The sequence below is a fragment of the Lissotriton helveticus genome, chromosome 9, assembly GCF_964261635.1.
Source record: "Lissotriton helveticus chromosome 9, aLisHel1.1, whole genome shotgun sequence".
Lineage (NCBI taxonomy): Eukaryota > Metazoa > Chordata > Amphibia > Caudata > Salamandridae > Lissotriton > Lissotriton helveticus.
In genome coordinates this window covers 68,637,989-68,652,229 of record NC_136070.1, presented here as the reverse complement: position 1 = coordinate 68,652,229, position 14,241 = coordinate 68,637,989, and the positions used below count along the sequence as shown (strand labels likewise).

Here is a 14,241-nt window from a genome sequence, read left to right as displayed (position 1 = left end):
TTATGGCCACAGCCATTTTGAACAAAGGAAAAGGGAAATGTGTACAGGTGATCAGGGTAGATAAATACCTTCTTGTAGATTCTGCTCAGCCAGTACTTAGATGTTGCCAGCAAAGTGGTGCAAAGTGAAGCATTTATCGGTCTAGACAGAAAGAAAGAACACCGCTACTGCACCGCCTTCTGGCAGGTTGATGTGTGTGCGCGGCGTGTGTTTTCCCATGTGTTTTCCCGTCCGCCTCAGGGCTCAGGAGTCAGACATCTCCGCCGGTCGGCTGCGCAATCCCTACAATCACCTCAGTTCCCTGTGCAGACGGGGCAGGCTCTGGTCGTCCATTTTCCGTTGTCTCCCCGTATCCCGTCCGCCTCACGGCTCCATTCCTGCTGCTCTCTGGGCGGCGGCGCCCCACCTCCGGTCACCTCCGACTCCAGTCGCAGGCGGTGCAGGCTCCTGTTGTGCGTCGCTGTTCCTCCGGATCCCGCCCGCCTCAGGGCTCCACTCAGCTGCTCCTGTGGCGGCGCATCACGCCTCCGTTCGCCTCCTGCCTCCTGTGTCGTCCTTCCAGCCCCCGCCGGGCTCGCCCGGCGCCGCAGTAGCAGCAAACCAACCTCTGCAGCCGGTGCCGGTGGTGGCGCCCACAGGCGTACCGGACGCCTCTGATGGCCAGACCGCTACTAGCGGTGGTGTTTGCCGGCGGGTCGGACACCTCCGGTTCGATTTCAGTAGTTAGATTTCATACCAATCCACATTTTTATTTCAAAATGCAGCATTCTCTCAATCTTTTTAACAGTTTGTTTAAAGAAGTAATTTGTGAATGCCATACTTTGCTTCACTCCATATAGTACAATTTGTCCACCAAACTCCCCACCATGCCCCACCCAACTACGACCCGCCCCGAATTGTCCCACCCACACCCCCCACGTCATCTGTGTGGCCGCTAGTGATAACCTAGGCTGTGCATTTTGGCCCCGGATGAAATGTTTGTGACTACCCATGCTCTATGGTATGGATCCCTTGAGAAACCAAACTACGGCACCCCATATGAGAACTGCCGAAATCCTTCGACGGACTGCTTTAATGATGGTGAGTATCTGGTGGGCACTATACGACTGATACCTTAATGCACCGCCCAACGACTAACTACTCTTCCCCATATAGATCCGACTTCCTTCTACTGTGGAACAGTACTCTTTTTTTTTTTTTTTTTTTTTTTTTTTTAAAACCTTTATTGGTGCAAAAAACGAGAACAAATACGGGCCCACAACCATCAGGCCGGCCACAATACTTTCAGCACCATAGCGAACAATACAAAGCCCCAGCGGCACCAGAAGAAACAGTAAGAATCAAGGAGCAACGCCAAAAACGATACGCGCCGCTCGGCTAACCGGAGCAGCGAAGGTTAATTTTAAATGCTATAACGTAAACATAAACAGTGAAGAATAAAGATCAAGGAGCACTGAGTCCGAATCATCACTTCGCATCAGGAGCAGGTAACAGCATAGTACGATATTAACCCCAAAAGTCAGTCTAGAAAAACAACATGGCGGATCAAGACAAAACAATAGGAGCATCAAATGAGAAATACACGCCACGCGCAGTGCTACCCACTCCCACTAACCGGCGCACCGGACCCAGGACAGAAAAAGGGAGAGAAAAGCGCAGAAAATAGAAGGCCATAGAAAGAAGGAATGAAACAATAATCCCTCCCCCCACCCTACAACAATGCGGAGGCCACGGCCTACCCCCCCCGCCAGCGTGTCTGTCGCCCAATGAAAACCCGAAATATAGAGAAGAAAGAAAGAAATGGAAAAGAATCCCCTAACATTGAAGGAGGGCCATATTATATCTCCGAAATCACCCGAGCTCCCGGCCATGAAAACTCCCCACCACCCACGATAACAAATCAGAGCATCAAAACAGAAAAAGGCACAAAAAGGTGGGGAGAGACACAAAAATAGTTTCATAACGCGTCGTGGAAGCGACCCCTCCCGGGCCCCCACCCATCTCCCAACAGAAGCAACACAAAGGAGGTCAATCACATCCCCGGCCTGATCTCAAGCGCATCCCAAAACTCTAACCCGGATTAGACACCGCCCCAGATAAAACAAAGAGAGAAGGCAAGTATCGATACAGAGTCAAGTGAGCATACAATGCAGTTGTATAAAAACATCATGCGACATAAGCCCAGTACACACATTTAGCCAGGGCCAACCCCATCCCCTTCAGTTAACAAAAGCAGTCAGCAGCGAGAAAGCAGCTTAACCCTGGCCCGATCGTGGATGTAGCTTAATGCAGAGTACAACAGGAGAGCCCCTCCCCCCGCGCACATCAGGATAACATGGCTGCCTAAAAGAAGACGAAGCAGGATCACAAAATGGCCACCGGCCATCTGTACAAGGTCTTTTGTCCGCCAAACTCAGTTCAATAAGAGCATCCGAAGGGCAAAAGTTCCACGGGGAGAGGGATGAAGGCCAACAGACAATAGTCGACACGTAGGGTAAAAGTCGCTCAGTCGTGTCCCCAAGTAAACTCGGTGGTGCAGACATCAAGAAGTCAAGCCAGGAGGAAAGGGGAAACAATGTAGCAGTCTCAGGATCAGAGGGCCGCCAGCCGTCGGCCCCGGGCGAGGAATCCGCAAGTTTAGTATCAGCACAGGCAAAGGAAAACAGCATAGCACCGTGGGTTGGCAAAAGCAGACTCACACTTGGCTGAAGGCAGGCGCTGCGATCACGAGTCTCGGCAAACCTCATGGCGTCCAGGCGAGCACACAGCGCCTGGAAGCCATCAATCATCTCCGAGCGGAGATCACGAAGGGCGGCCAGGATAGACCCATGGGACAGTGAAGGTAGCAGGACCCTCGAGGTAGGCTCCAGCGCCGGTGCTCGCAAGTCGATGTACCGCACTGGCAGGGTAAGGTTGTCCACAGACAGGAATGAGGGATTCCTCCTCAGCCGCGGCAGAACAAAGGGAGCCATGGCGCCGTCACACGATAGTGGATCTGGGGAGGGCGCAGAATGGGCGAGCATGTCCTCGAGACACCAGCGCCGAGAGCAAATCAGGCACACCTCCCGCAAGCCGTCTCGGATCGGGCCGGGCAACGGAGGAAGGGTGAATCGGTTGCGCTAAGCTAGGTCGCCCGGCACCATGTGTCGCCCATCTCCCCTTCGGAGCAAAAACACCATCCACGAGTCGCCCAAGTCGGCAGTCACAGTACAAGCGGAGTCTGCCGCAGACATCAGCGTCAGTGCGGTGGTGACAGCTGTAGATGGAAAGGCGCCGCCACTGAGTCATCCGCGCTATCCAGTTGAGCGGATCATCTCCGAGCCTCCAGGAGCCGACGACGAGCGGCCATTGAAGCGAGGGTCCGGGGCGGGAGTCGCACCGCAAGTTTTCCCAGCACCCGAGCGCGCTAGAAGGTCAAAAAAGGGATCGGTGCGCTCAGCACATCCTCAGACGCATTCCGCCGCTGGATGCAACCAGGAAAAATATCAGGATTTCAAAGCGGAATGCAAGGGCCGGCGGAGCCGGGCGACTACACGTCCGCTCCGGTCGCCATCTTGGCTCCTCCCCCCTGGAACAGTACTCTTAATACTTAAACTTTTTAGGTTGAAGCCTACCAGACAGCAAAGCTGTCCGATTTGCTAAAGACAACTTACGTACATTCAGAAGGCTTCCTTGGGAATGCCTTCTGCTCGTTGCTTACCATCGGCTTTGTCATTTGTAACTTACATTTTCTGGTTACTTTCTGACTTTATTTGTTTTATGCTGTTCCAGCCTGAGTTCATCCTTCCCAAGGAGCAAAGTTCTTTCACACTACCTCTCCTTGTATTCTTCCATTGGTGCTCTTTTCTGTAAACATGCCTGTAAATCGTATTCTTATCTTGTCACATTTGCTGTGCATTCAAAGATAGAGATCAAATGTCAAGCTCTGTATTCCGAGGGAGCTTGGTGTTTACTTTTTTTTCTCCGACTTTAAAGTGAGCGGATTTATGTGACAATCTTACATGATACTGAGGGTATGAGAGTTTGTTTTCTAGCACACAACAATATTTAAATGATCTGTGGAAGTATTTTAAAATATAGCATAATTATTAAAGAACAAATTAAGCACATTTTGTGTAATTTCTGAAGTGTGCTGGAAACAAATATTTTAATATGATCAGAACAAATCAATACACTACACCGCACTCTCTACAACTGAACTCTACACAACTCTGCTCACCTATGCAACACTGCGCTGCATTTTACGCACTCTGCACTACTGCACTCTGCTTTGAAACAATCTTCTCTATGCCACTGCACTCTACGCCATACCACACCACTGCAGGATGCCAATGCACTCTAGGCCAATCTACACCACTGCACTCTACACTGCATCACTCCACTCTACGGCACTGCATTGGGCAATGCAAACTGATCTACCCACACCTCAACAAAACCAAATTAAACTCTAGTCTGTGATGGAACCATTTGCAAAGCGGTACCACATAGTAATAACAAAAGGCACTATGCCGTCATACTAATGGCAGACTGCTATAAAAGGGTCAATTAATATTATCAACTTATCCAAAATCTGTTTTAGTATGCAGAATAGACTAGGAATCTGGAATTCTGAAGAAAACACCTTATTATGCACTGCCTAGTATAAACTAGAAATTCTAATAAATAATGTAGTTCAGTAATAGTCCAACTTGGAAGATGAACACATGCTGCTTAAATAACTTTTTGGAATATTTAAACACAAAATTGATATTTACCTTCAAAGGCTTTGGCAGCATCTACCAAATTTGACCAATCCAGGTCAGCATCAGGAAGTGGCATAAGGCCAGGGTCTGGCATCGGCTGCCTTCGCTGGTCACGGAAGTCAGTGAGAGAAGTGTCTGAGGTAGAGAACTCTCCTGCAGAAGCAAAACATAGAATAAATATTCTCTACAAAGTAATTTCCCATTGTTAATGTGAGGTGGGAATCTCGTGATTTTTCTCAATGTAATGACTGCATACTAACTTGTTCTCTAGATTTTACTAGGAAAGGAGGCACGTTGTCTAAACCCCCTGGCAACAAGGATTAAGTCAACATGCCAACTCGAAGCAAAAAAACAGCTGTACTGCAACCACTTCAAAACCCACTGAGGGAGATGCGTTTCAGATAACGATCAATCCTGTGAGGCATTACAAGATTAGTCAGTGGAACGTCAACCCCCCCTTATTAAAGAATTGCACGCTCAAGAACACTAGAACATGAGGAATACATTTTAAATATTTAAAATTAGAATCGTAGTTGAGTGCACCCTTTATGAACTGTAACCACATCGAAGACAAATAAAATGTCAGCAGCAACCTTCACCAATGAGAAAATAAACTGAACAACTAACATGATTGTCGTGATGAATCTATAGCAATCCAATCTTCATTCTCCAACTTCTAAGTGCTCTAGAGCAGCAGAAAATAAAAAGTATTTTTTTCAATTTCAGAGATGGTTGACATCCACATTCATGTTCGAACAATAGAGCTTATGTTCAATGCAGTCGCAAGGTCTTCCATTCTCATCTGATGAGGCAAGCTACACTGACACGTCAGCAAGTGAAGTCTAAATGCCTCCAGTCATGATACCCTCAATGAGGACTGGAGATATTTTTCTGTAGATCTTGTCCCAGAGCTGCCTGCTGTGAAGATTCCCCTCTACCCTGTACTCCGTGTTCCTGGTTTTCGTTACCTTATTTCATTGTTGTTAAAATCTCTGAGCATCAACAGCTAACAGAAACTGACATGATGCCCTTTCAGTTATTACATTCTGCAAGATTTTTTTCTTTTGAACAACAATAAATAAGACAGTTCTCAACCTTCTCGATACCCCTAGAAATCAATAACAAAGCAATGTAAAACATAGGATTCAGGATTTAGAAGAAATACTGCAAAATGTATTCACGTAAGCTTGATTATCATATTGGAAAACATAATAGTTTGATTGTCTACCACATGCAAATCAAGCTGGGAAATACCCAGAGAAGTAAAATCATAAAATTGATAACAATACAGTTGTTAAAACTGCGTGCTGAATCCAAGGGGACTCTGAACTATTAGCTTTTGATCCTTCACCACAAAATGTCAGGCATTTAAGACACCACTCATTAAGAGTCCATGGCCAATACGGAAGAGCCTACTAAAGTTTTAACCTCTCCAGGATCAGGTGTTCATACACTCTTCCATGGATACTAATTGACTAGCCATGCACCAATGTGGACTTCCTGTAATCCACATGACCAGTATTTGCAAGTCTCTTAGAAAGACATTAAGAGACTCTAGAAATATGAATTGTACTCATGGGATTCATGGGTTTGTTGAAGATGTGGCAAGTCAGAAGCCTGCATTCTTGTTGCACATCCTTGAGTTTGCTGCAAGATATGGATTTTAAGCAGCACCTCGTTCGGACATTTATCCTGCAAATTACACACTCCACTATCATCTCTAGCTAGTAGGTTTTTAGGTTTCTGCTACACACCGCTTTACCTACCTGTTGTCCAAGTCCTACAGTCTATAATACAATATCTACAAAGGGCTTTGAGTCAGCTACTTTCCCATGATTGGATGGCTTTCTTATCTACCACAATATTCTGGTTCTTATGCAATGGCTTTCCTCTGTATGTTTGTGTCTGTCCCACCCTTGAAGCATTGCTGATTTATACTGCATTTGACTGGATTGTCCCCTTCCATTGCTGACTTTAGGGGACTGTTTATTATAATTTTAATACCCCATGGGAGCACATGTGCTTTCCTTTCTCCTTTGCCCTTGATTCTTCAGATTCTTTCTTCCTGTTTTCTTAACCACCGCTCACCCACTGGTGCCCATTTTTTGCATTTTTAAAGGCACTTTACCACCACTTTCTCCACTCTTTGAGCTATTTCTTCTTTCTCCTATCCACACTGTTCAAACTGTGTTGCCGGATCCCTCTTCTACCCCTCCATTATTTTATGTTTTAGCTTATTTTTCCATGGCCCAGGCAGCTGTAACCTGCTCCCACACTGCTCCCCTGGTTATTCACTTGAGACTCAAAAAAGAACATGGTTGTAAATGATTAACTATTGTTTGTGTGTGGCTTAAAAAAAATAATCTCATACCGTGTACAGACTTCATTCCCAATGTGTATGACGGCCTTCTTTCAGGTAAAGATTTGTGAAGAGATGGGTAGGTGCTGCTGAAGAGAACAACATTTGGCAGTGCTTGGTCCAGCAGGGAAATGCGAGCATTTTCAAAGGCAATGTCTCTTTGACCACTGTAAATACTTTCATCTGACAGGGTTCTGTGCAAAGAACGTCTTGTAGGAGTAGTAGCAAAAGGAGACTGTGGGAGGCAAAGATAGCACACATGGATATCAGCAAACATTTGTACAACAAGAGGCCATTGTTACAAATCAATTTGGAACCGAAGTACTGAAAGAAACCAAACTTTGCAGTATCTGTGGAGGAAACATAAAATGGGCTATAATATTTCTCACAATTATTCAACTTTAAGAAGAAAAAAGTTATGGCAGCACCTTATGCTTAATTCAATCGAATGGTGACACTAACACTCAACACTGGAACTTTATGCTACATAAGAAGTCTTTGATGTGTTGCCAAGGCCAGTCTGGCAGTGTTAAGTCAGACTCCTGCGCCCATGAGCTCCCCAGAAGGGAAGCAGAACGAATCAATGCAAGGATTGAGTGTTTTTTGCTTTGTTCACAATATTGCAATGGTGCCATCTCAAGGGGGTTATCTTAATTCAGGGAAGGAGTTTTAGGTGCTGTACTTCACACCATCTATATAACTATACAACATTTAAAGGGAAGATTACATTAATAAAGGTTATTCTAATTATATTAACTGTCACGAATCACAGAGGACAACGAAGACGCAAGATCAGAGGCGGAGGAGTAAGCTGGCAATGGGCAGGCAGATTGCACCCGCCAGTGCATGAAGGACAAACCGTGGCCTTTTCAAGGGCTTACTGCAGGAGACTATGCCTTGCAAGGACAGGAAGCAGAGGCAGACCAAATGTAAGGATGATTTTTTTTCTCTCTAGGGTCTGTTGAGATGGGGATCCAGCGCTTTCCAAGGATTCTTGACACAGCCACACCCAGGATGAATCTCAGATCATGAGCATGCTGAGAGATCTGCAGGTGGGATATTCACCATACTGAATTAAAACCCTCAACACCTGTGGGGTACTTAGAGGATATTAAGAACAGTCAAATGATGACCGCCGTTTAAAAAATAAAAACAGTACAAGAACATCATGAGTCTATATGAAGGTACTAACAAATTCAGTCTTCTACATTGACATATATTGCTAATCAAGAGACAAAGGTGTAGCTGATGGGAACAATAAGAAAGGCATGGGGAAAGAACTTGCTGAGCGGGCGCATTAAGCCAATGGCAGCGTGTGGCTCAGGCTGCTGCGAAGCAAATGACTACTAGCAAATAGCTTCAAGGTGCATGTTTCCCTGAGCTAAGGAGGAGCTCACATTATTTACCCAAGATACACAGTGGTGGTCGAACACCTTTCTGAATTAACTGAATGTTTCCATGGCATCAAACATGCCTTATGGATGCAAACTAAAAATAGCCCCATCTCTGTGTGATGGATTAATAACATACTCCAGATACAACTATGGTAGGATCCTGGAACATTCACAAATGTACATCTGACACTATTCAACCACTTTTTCACAACTCTTCCTAATGCCATAAGAGGGTATGTTCTGCCTTGCACCCCCCATATGAAAACAAAACACAGCTTACAACCTTTAATTAGAATATGTTGCACAATACCACTCCATACAATCTCAACTTCTCCCCTGACCTAAAATCAAAAGATCCCCATTCTTTCCGCTCCTCTCCCTAAATGTTCCCTGAACTAGACCACAGTGGCTTCCTTTACCACACAGCGTCACATAAGAATCATGGCACCTTCCTGTCCCCAACACTGATCTCTCTAAGCACATCAGCCTTCCCACTACTCTCACCTTTGCCAACCTTCAACTACAAAGCTGTAGCTGACATCACACCAATTGAATTTTTAAAACAAGCATATGCTATGGGCCAGATGAACACGTCCAATGTTGTGAAAATCACCACAGCCCCTCCTCACTTTCATTAATCTTTTACTACTGTCTACTGCAAAGGAAAATCACACCCAAGGAACATTCACTAAGGAGAATAGAGAGCATCAACATGGGTTCAGCTCTACAGTTCAGGATCTCTATTCAACCTTAGTAAAAAAAAAAGAAGCCTATTGATTATTAATGCTGCTTAAACTTGAAAGACCATAATCCTCTAGAACGTTAAGTTAGATCTCCTCAACTCTCTATTATCTTGGACAGCAGAAAGAATGACCTGCCTTTGTATCCAGTTATCTGCCTTTTTAAAGTCTCCATCACCCTCAGAGAATGTCTGACAATATACGAGACTCAAGACTTGGGAGCAACCGACTAGCGCGTACTGACACACTTCAACCCAATGTATTGCAGGAAGACAATGACAGCCTACTGACTATCCCACTTTGTGTCCTCCTGACATCAAAACTACTTAACACTGATCCTGGTGGTTGTACTATTTCCTAAACAAATTACCCACAATCTCGTCATTTAGTACCAATCACCAGGTCTACGCAATGAAAACACTGGCGAACAAGGACACTATTCCTATTCAGACAGAACCCACTCCTTGTCCCTACCTTCACCAAAATAGTAAACTTGACCCTTGGCTGAATGCTTCATAACCGTAGATATGCAGTGAAACGAACACTGGAAACTGCCAATCTCACACTGCAACCTTGAAATTTTATCTAGCCCTTACAGAGACTAGATTCAATGATAGTTACTAAAACATAATGGACCTTCTACTCCCTCCAAGTCACTCAATCATTAGATGCGATCGTCAAGGGAAAATCAGAAGAGGAGTTGCTGTTATCTTCAGTGCAAAAAGATACAAAAGCGTTCTTTTTCCTCGTTCCAATGACTAAAACGTGACATACATGAACAACATAACTCCCCTTTTCAACTCCATGCAATTTATCACCTTCCATGCTGCTTTAATCGAGGCATGCATAGAGCTCATTACCTACCAATCAATTCAATGTGACAAGGTCCTTTTCCTTGAAGACTTCCATCTTCAGTGAGGCAAGAAAGAGGACTGTGGTCAATCTCCTTTCCTCGTTCCTCACTGGAAATCATTTGATACCACACAGCCTCAAGTCCAACCGGCATAAAAGGATTACTACTAGACTTAAATATATCTATGAGTGACAGAACAAAGGCTACATTTTAACTCGCGCTACACCTGCACTTTATTCAAGGTATGCTACACCTGCACTTTATTCAAGGTATTTGTTTCAACTTGAATGAGCTGCTATTTCTACACATCTCTATGCAGAGGGAACCGCTACATTGGCCTGCCATTTCTCCTTCTCTTTACCACATAGCGGCATCAACTTGCAGTGGAGGTCTAGTTGGCAAGAGAAGTGATGACAATAATGACCACTTTCTTTGAAAGGATGGTCAATGTGCAGATGTGTTTCTGGCGAATCGAAAGCAAACCTACTTCACCTCTCACTGTCAAGTACCATAGTATGGAGTCCGCTCTTCTGGCTAATACTGAAGAGCTAAGAAGGATTCTTGAACAAGGTGGCTCCGCGACGATCATTCTACTTGATTTGAACATTGCTTTTGATAAGGTGTACCATGACTCACTTTTACAGGGACTACTAGACTGCATGATTTGTAATAAAGCCTTGGAGTAGTTTAACTTTTTTTTTAGAGCACTGTGCCATTATTATCTCTGTTAATCCATTTTCATCCATCGCTTGACTAGTCTTGTGTTCCCAAGGGGCCCTCCTTTCGAACTTTGAGGTGCCTCATTAAAGAGTTATGAACTCTTCCGCCCTCTGCTCAAACAACCAGGGTCAAGGCTATTATATTACATCAGGAGTACAGGAATGTCTTTTATCAGAACATCTCGTAGATGCCATCAAGGATGTTCCAAATAATGCAATATCAATTATTGCATGTCCCTAAATATCATTCCATCTGACTGAGTTGCATTGTCTGCCAGTTGAAAGGCATGTCAAATTCCAGGTCATCTGCTTTGCATTTCGCACTTTCGCCAACACAGGCCTCCATTATCTACAACACCTGATTCAGCTCCATACTGCTTGTAGGGCAACCTGGTGATCTGACTTATGGCTAGCTTCTGCCCCTACAATCAAAAGAGCCAGGCAAGGTGCTGCTCCTTCAGGTATTTGGTGCCAAAACTCTGGAACACCTTACCGCTTCAATAGGCCAGAGCCCTAGTTAGATGATCTTCAGGAAGTAACTAGAGACTTGGTTCTTTTCATTCTGAATCTGCTTCTGGTCCCCGAGCTTCTGTTGCCGGTTCTTCAGCGCTGGGACGCCCGGTTAGGGCACCCGTACGCTTTACAAATGCAAACTAAACATGTGTGTAGTAGAAGATACCATACCTGTAGGTTGGTCTAGTCACCTTCCTATCCCTTTCTCCTTGTTGCTCTCACTACGTTTGTAGAGGCAAACACAACAAGTACTGGCACAGCCAATAGGTCTTGCCTACGCAAGTCCTATTGGCTTTGACAATGTGTTTTAGCCATGTTGCACACCAGTGGGGGTGCAATTCACCATGGGGTAAATTGGAGTGGGGTACATTGTTGTTGAGTAAGGTTCAGTGTGGTGAATTGGAGTGTGGTGGCTTGGAGTGGGGTAGGTTGGTGTAAATAGGAGTGGGGTAGGTTGGGTGAAGTAGACTGAGGTGGGCAGATTGGGGTAGATTGAAGTGGGGTAGATTAGGGTGGGTTAGACTGGGGCAAATTGGAGTGGGGTAGATTGGGATCAGGTAGTTTGGAGTAAACTAGATTTGGGTGTGGTAAATTGGAGTGGGGTAGTTTGGGTAGACTGGAGTAGTTAGAGTGGGGTGGATTGGGGTAGAGTAGACTGGTGTGGTGTAGACTGGAGTAAATTGGAGCAGTGTCGATTGGTGTAGATTAAAGCGGTGTAGACTTTAGTGGGGTAGATTGGTTGGTGTAAATTGGAGTGGGGTAGGTTGGACTGGGCAGAATGAAGTGGGGTGGAGTAGGGTAGATTGGAGTGGAGTAGATTGGAGTGAACTAGATGGGTGTATATTGAAATAGAGTAGATGGAGGTAGAGTGCAGTAGGGTTGTTGGGAGTAGATTCTGGCAGATTGGAGTAGGATAGATTGGGGCACACTGAAGTGGGGTAGAGTAAGGCGGATTGGAGTGGAGTAGATTGTAGTGAGGTAGATGGGGTGGCAGATTGGAGCATGGTAGATAGAGGTAGATTGCAGGAGAGTAGATGGGGCAGATTGAAGTGAGGTTGCATTGGGTAGAGCAGAGTGGAGTGCCATGTGGTGAAGAAGGGGAGCAGTAGCAGGTGGAGGAAAGGGGAGAAGGAGTGCTATGAAGATGGAGGAGCAGTAGTTCGATAGGAGGGAGGGGCAGCCGTGCCATTATGTTGTAGGAGCATTACTGCGATAAAGTGCACGTGCCTCTCTATTATCAATAGCTGTGTAGCCAATTTGTCTTGAAAAGTGAAACATAAGACATTTTGGGCCTAGGACACATTTATCCCATTGCAGGTATACGTAGAAAAACCGATCTATCCAGTTTCAAATGCTTAGCAGCTGTTTAAATGGAGGTATTTTGTTAATAAAACGTATTTTTTGAAATGCATAAAATGTATGTTGCTCTAGCCAAACAACTGCAATATCAACAAATTGTGTTTCCCTGAATATCAGTTTAATTTCTTACTCGTCCATAACTGCAATGTCAAGAAAGCTGCTTAAGGTTCATTTGCATGCCCATGAGGTCATGAGGTCTAATTGCTGGTTTAAGTGGCTTCTTCCCTTTTAATTATCTTTCTGCCACACCAGCAAAATGTTTGAAAGTTGCCAGTAGACTGCACACAACACATTGGTAGAGGGCCCTAGAGTTCAAAACCAATCTAAGATTAGGACTTTATATAGTGTTTTGTACCATTTTGCTGTAGCTCATGTTCTTCCTGAAAAACATGGCAGCTTCTGCCGCTTGCTGATCTCCAAGTGCGAAGTGGAAACAACAGCGATTGAGAAGGAGGGTGTGGGCGGTTGGGGGAAAGCAACATGGAAAAACAGTCTGTGGCATTCTTGTTATTGTAAAAGAAATAGGAACAACTGAACCTAAGCAGCAAGCATGCATACAATGCTTAAACAATTACAAGGAGATGGGGAGGCAAATAAAAAAGACGGGGGCAGGGGAGTGAGGCAGAAAAGAAGCAAAAGAGATGGGAGGGGCAAAGAATTAACACAAATGGGGGGCCGGCAGAAAGGGAAAGGAGTGGATGAACTGCGACCCGGACGGGCTCCTGGACCCAACGGTTTTCCTAGTGAAATCCTTACGGCCTACATGTCACAGGTAGGGACACATCTATTGAGTGCGATTCACACCGCACTTGAAAAGGGGTGGTTCTCCCTGGACTGGAGACATACGGAAATTGTGGTTTTCAAGGAAGCCAGGGAACTTGACGGAGGCCCAGTCCCCGTATCGTCCAATTTCTCTCATTAACATCAAGGTTAAACTTCTTGTCAAGGTTCTAGCCAATAGACTGATGACATATATACCTGACCTGGTTCACCCAGAACAGGCTGGTTTTATGTCACGACGCACCACGCAACATAACATAAGACGGGCTCATAATGCCTTGGCTTTGGTGGATCCACTGGGGAAAGGCTGCGACGTTGTTACTGGCCGATATCAAGAAAACTTTTGATTCCATGAGCTGGGAGTATCTGTTTAGGCTCCTTTGGCACTTGAATCCTGGGCCTCGATTTCTTTTGTATATACAACTGTTCTATACTGACCTAAGTGCATCGGTCCGCGTGGCTGGCACAGTTTCTGCCCCACTTCCTATTGGACGTGGCACTAGGAAAGGCTGCCCATTTTCCCCGTTATTGTTTACCTTGGCTATGGAGCCCTTGGTTGCCTGGGTCAGGGTAGACGCCATGGTGAGAGGATTCGAGTGGTCTACGGGGTTGACAGAACTGGATTATATGCCGATGTCCTTTTCTTCAAGACCAATTGCGCAGTGTCGGGTGCCCGTATTTTGCAAATCATGAGTGTATTTCGCAAGACCTAGGGACTCTACAAAAATATTAGCAAGTCTGTACTGTTATTGCTGACGGTTTCGCCAGTGAGATGGGAGTTG

The 14,241-nt window shown here is 45.3% G+C and overlaps 1 protein-coding gene across 3 annotated transcripts in view; it reads right to left on the bottom strand.

The window, feature by feature from the left end:
- Positions 1 to 14,241, bottom strand: part of SIPA1L1 (signal induced proliferation associated 1 like 1) — a 681,304-nt gene that overhangs the window by 22,454 nt on the left and 644,609 nt on the right. For all 3 annotated transcript variants that reach the window (XM_078659472.1, XM_078659473.1, XM_078659474.1), the window contains 2 exons: positions 7,114 to 7,336; positions 4,755 to 4,895 (listed from right to left, as the gene is read on the bottom strand). In XM_078659472.1, coding sequence (XP_078515598.1) covers positions 4,755 to 4,895; positions 7,114 to 7,336 — 364 coding nt within the window. The remainder of the gene's footprint in view (positions 1 to 4,754; positions 4,896 to 7,113; positions 7,337 to 14,241) is intronic.